The 3,443-nt window shown below is 51.0% G+C and overlaps 1 protein-coding gene across 2 annotated transcripts in view; it reads left to right on the top strand.

Annotated features, from left to right (window-relative positions):
* The window catches only part of Nr5a2 (nuclear receptor subfamily 5 group A member 2), a 110,851-nt gene that overhangs the window by 3,616 nt on the left and 103,792 nt on the right, over positions 1-3,443 (top strand). Inside the window, exons 1-2 of one of the 2 annotated variants that reach the window (XM_021198698.2) lie at positions 1,711-1,842; positions 3,214-3,276. Coding sequence is in view for 1 of the 2 variants with exons in the window: in XM_021198696.2 (XP_021054355.1) it covers positions 3,214-3,276 (63 nt within the window). In the remaining variant the exon portion in view is untranslated. Of the gene's footprint in view, positions 1-1,710; positions 1,843-3,213; positions 3,277-3,443 lie in introns of those variants that run through there. The other variant, XM_021198696.2, reaches the window with a different exon arrangement.

Below are 3,443 nucleotides of genomic sequence, written 5' to 3'. Positions count from 1 at the left end.
CCTGGAGCTCACTTTGTAGACCAGGCTGGCCTTGAACTCAGAAATCCGCCTGCCTCTGCCTCCCGAGTGCTGGGATTAAAGGCGTGCGCCACCACGCCCAGCACCCCATCATCTCTTGATCGTAAAAATTACTTTCTGGGTAAAGAAGACACTGGGCAGGCTTGAAAATTTTTATTTATATGAATGTTTTGTCTTCTTGCCTGCCTGCCTGTCTGTGTGCCTGGTGCCAAAAAGAGGGCCTCTGATTCCTTGACTAGAGTTACAGGCAGTTTTGAGCTGCCTTATGGGTGCTGGGATCAATCCTGGGTGCTCTGGGAAAGCCAGTGTTCCTAACTGTTGAGCCATCTCTCCATCCCCTGAAGAGTGAAGCCCTTGTCAACATTCCACCTCCAAAGCTGCCCCTCTCTCCTTGGGTACCCATGCTCAGCGGTGTCACTACTGTAAGCCATAAGCCTAGGGTTTTCCACATTGCCCTTTTATAGACAGGAGGATTTAATTACCTTTACAAGAGCATCATCATTATTGCCTATAAGCCAATCACTGATTTATCTGAAGAGTAAAATAATCTCAAAGTAGAGTCTTCTGAGAATGGTTTTCAGATCCTAGCAGCGGGATTTTTACAAACCTTATAAGGGCCGGTCAGTGGTGGCACACACCTTTAATCCCCGTGCTCTGGAGGCAGAGGCAGGTGGATCTCTGTAAATTCCAGGCCAGCCTGGTCTACAGGGCAATCTCTAGGACAGCCAAGGCTGCACAGTAAAACCAAGAACAATAACAACACCCCAGAAGAAGTCTTAACCCAATTACTTCCCATTGAAGTTTAGCCCTAAAAGACCATTTCTAGCCTTAGAGTGAGACCAGGTGTTGCCTAGTTGGTTTTACCACAGACCTCTTGGCCAACTGGCTCCTGAACTGTCTTGGGCCTGTCAGTGCTATGTGGTGTTTGGTCTGGTCTACTTAGCCCAGGTAACTTTCCCACTCCGAGGCTTTGTAGACCAGATCTCTTTTGAAGATCCCGGGTTCCCAAGGCAGGGTGCCCAAGGCAGGGCGAACTCTGTATTGAAGAAAGTTGCCAATAATATAATTTTAAATATAAAGAGCCTTAAATTCCAAAAACAGAGGTCAAAAACTCCCTCCTTCCTTTCAGAACGAGGGTGGAGGACCCCAGCAGTATAGAGAGGGAAGTAGGGATTACCCTGGCATATTTTCCCCAGGCATAAAGCCCAGGATGGGGTATTAATTAGGACACTCTCTTAGGGGATTGAAAGTCTGTAGGTTTGCCCCAAATCCGGGATTGGCAGCCCGTTCCCTCACGGAGGCGGGGGGGGGGGGGGGGGGGTGGTGTCCCCACCCCCTACAGCCTTCCTGCAGTGCTTATTTGAAACAATCAATACAAAGAGAATTTTAAAAATGTTTTTTTTTTAAACCAAGGAAGAACACTGGCTTCAGGTTTGTGTTTTGTTTTGCAAAGCTTGGTCTACAAGGTGCGCTTAAGTTTTTTGTCTTTAGTCGAGCTGAAACCCCGCAGTTCTTTTTAAAACAAAGCGCTCCGGGTGAGGGCGTGGAGCCCAGGAAGGGGGGGGAGGGCCAGAACCCACCCAGCAGGCAGAACGCATCATTGGCTCAACTGAATTTTGCAGCTTCACCTGATGGAATGTTCAAGTGGGAGGGGTGGGAAAATTAGGGAAGTCAGAGCTTCGGGACTTGATAAATTCGGTTCTCTTTTTTCCTTGGGCTGTCATTTCCCTTCAGGGGAAGAGTAAACAAAAATCTAGGACTCTTCCCGGGCTTCAGAACGTAGTACCATCCGTTCAATACAAGTAGATACCTAGGACCGGAAAGGTAATTTTACTCAATTCTTTTTCTTTCCTTCCTTCCTGCTTGCTTGCTTGCTTTTTCAAAATCAAAAAAAGACAGACAGAGAGAGAGAGAGAGAGAGAGAGAGAGAGAGAGAGAGAGAGAGAGAGAGAGAGAGAGAGAACAGAGGAGGCGGCGTTACATTTTGTTTACTAGGAAAAAAGTTTTCCAAGTTCTTTGCTAAATTTGGCGGGTCGCTCCAAGCAAGCTTCATCGTCTCAGGTGCGCGGGACAGCAGTGTCTGCTACTGTGCTTCTAGCGCTCCGGAAAATTGAATTGGTCCTGGGTAGCTTGGCTCTTTCCCCGCGCTCAGCTGCAGCCTAGAGTGGGTTACAAAGGCAGGGAGGACTGGCGCTTCTTAGGTCAGGTCAAGGGCAGGTTTGTTCTCCGTGAGCGCTCCACGGAGCGGCGCGGCGCGCAACCTCGGGAAGGGAGAAGACCGGAGGAGAGCTTGCAGTTGCATCCTCGTGGGTGGGGAGTGCGAGACCGCCTCAGCTCCAGCCAGCTGGGTGAATGGGGCGCGCACGGCTCCGGGAACGCCGAGGCTGGATAAAATATGCCAGGCCTGCGCTTCTCGGGCTCATCAAGGCTGCGGGAGCCTCCCCGAGCTATCATCCTTTGTAATTGCAACCGTCAATCAACACTTGAAGACAAAGTCAAAGCCGGGAAGGGCAAACCCGGGAGACTACCCTTGCTGGAAAGGAGGAGGCGCGGGGGGAGGGCTGAGGAGGGAGAAGTTTGCTAGAAGTTGGCTGGAGATTGTAAGAGAAATTCGGAGTGCTCGTGGTAGGTAGGGGAAACATCTTTAAGTCTCCGCCAGAAGTAAGGCCCTGGTGAATTCCTTCACGTGCTTCCATAAAGAGGCAGAGTGGCATTTGGTAAAAGATATCTTTCGCGGAGGATGGGACGTGTGTCCCCGCTCATGGTTGATGCGTTCCGGGGTACGTACTGACCGTTGTTGGCTTCAGCATTTAGAACACATAGGTTCCGTTGCACCCCTTTTCCCCAGCCATTTAGTCTCTCAGGGCTCATCTGAGATTACAGAACGTAGGACCCTCCCAGGTAGAGGAAAGGTGAACACCCTGAGCTGCTCCTCACTCCTCCCTCCTCCTCTTCCTCCTCCTCCACCTCCTTGCTGCGCCGCACAGCCCTAGGGGACAGAACATTCTAGGAGACACCTCGACCTGGCCACGGTCACAGAACTAGTCCCTTGCTTCAGTGGGATCATCTATCCAACGGAATGAGGGTGAAGGACCCCGGGGGGGGGGGTGTTGGGTTGTCTAGAGGGAATTAGGAGGGTGCACTCTGAAGGCTCGGAATGAGTTTGGTAGCTTGCTTTCTTCACTCCTCCCTCAGCGTCTGCACCAGGATCAGAGACTCGCCACTCCCCCAAACTTGAGGATCAACTCCGAGAAAAACGTGAGTGTACTCTTGAATTTCCAACAAAACCCAGCTCCTCGAGCCCTGCCCCCCCCCCCCAATCTTGAGATTGTCAAGAACCTGGAAATCTGAAATAAGGCCGATCTGAGGTGCCTTGTCCCACCCTGGAGGTGGAAGTCAGGGTTTTCTAGGAAAATCTCATTCCC

Source organism: Mus pahari, chromosome 5 (assembly GCF_900095145.1).
Source record: "Mus pahari chromosome 5, PAHARI_EIJ_v1.1, whole genome shotgun sequence".
In the NCBI taxonomy this organism is placed as follows: Eukaryota; Metazoa; Chordata; class Mammalia; order Rodentia; family Muridae; genus Mus; species Mus pahari.
The sequence above is the reverse complement of the archived record's forward strand: the minus strand, read 5'-3'. Positions and strand labels throughout refer to the sequence as shown.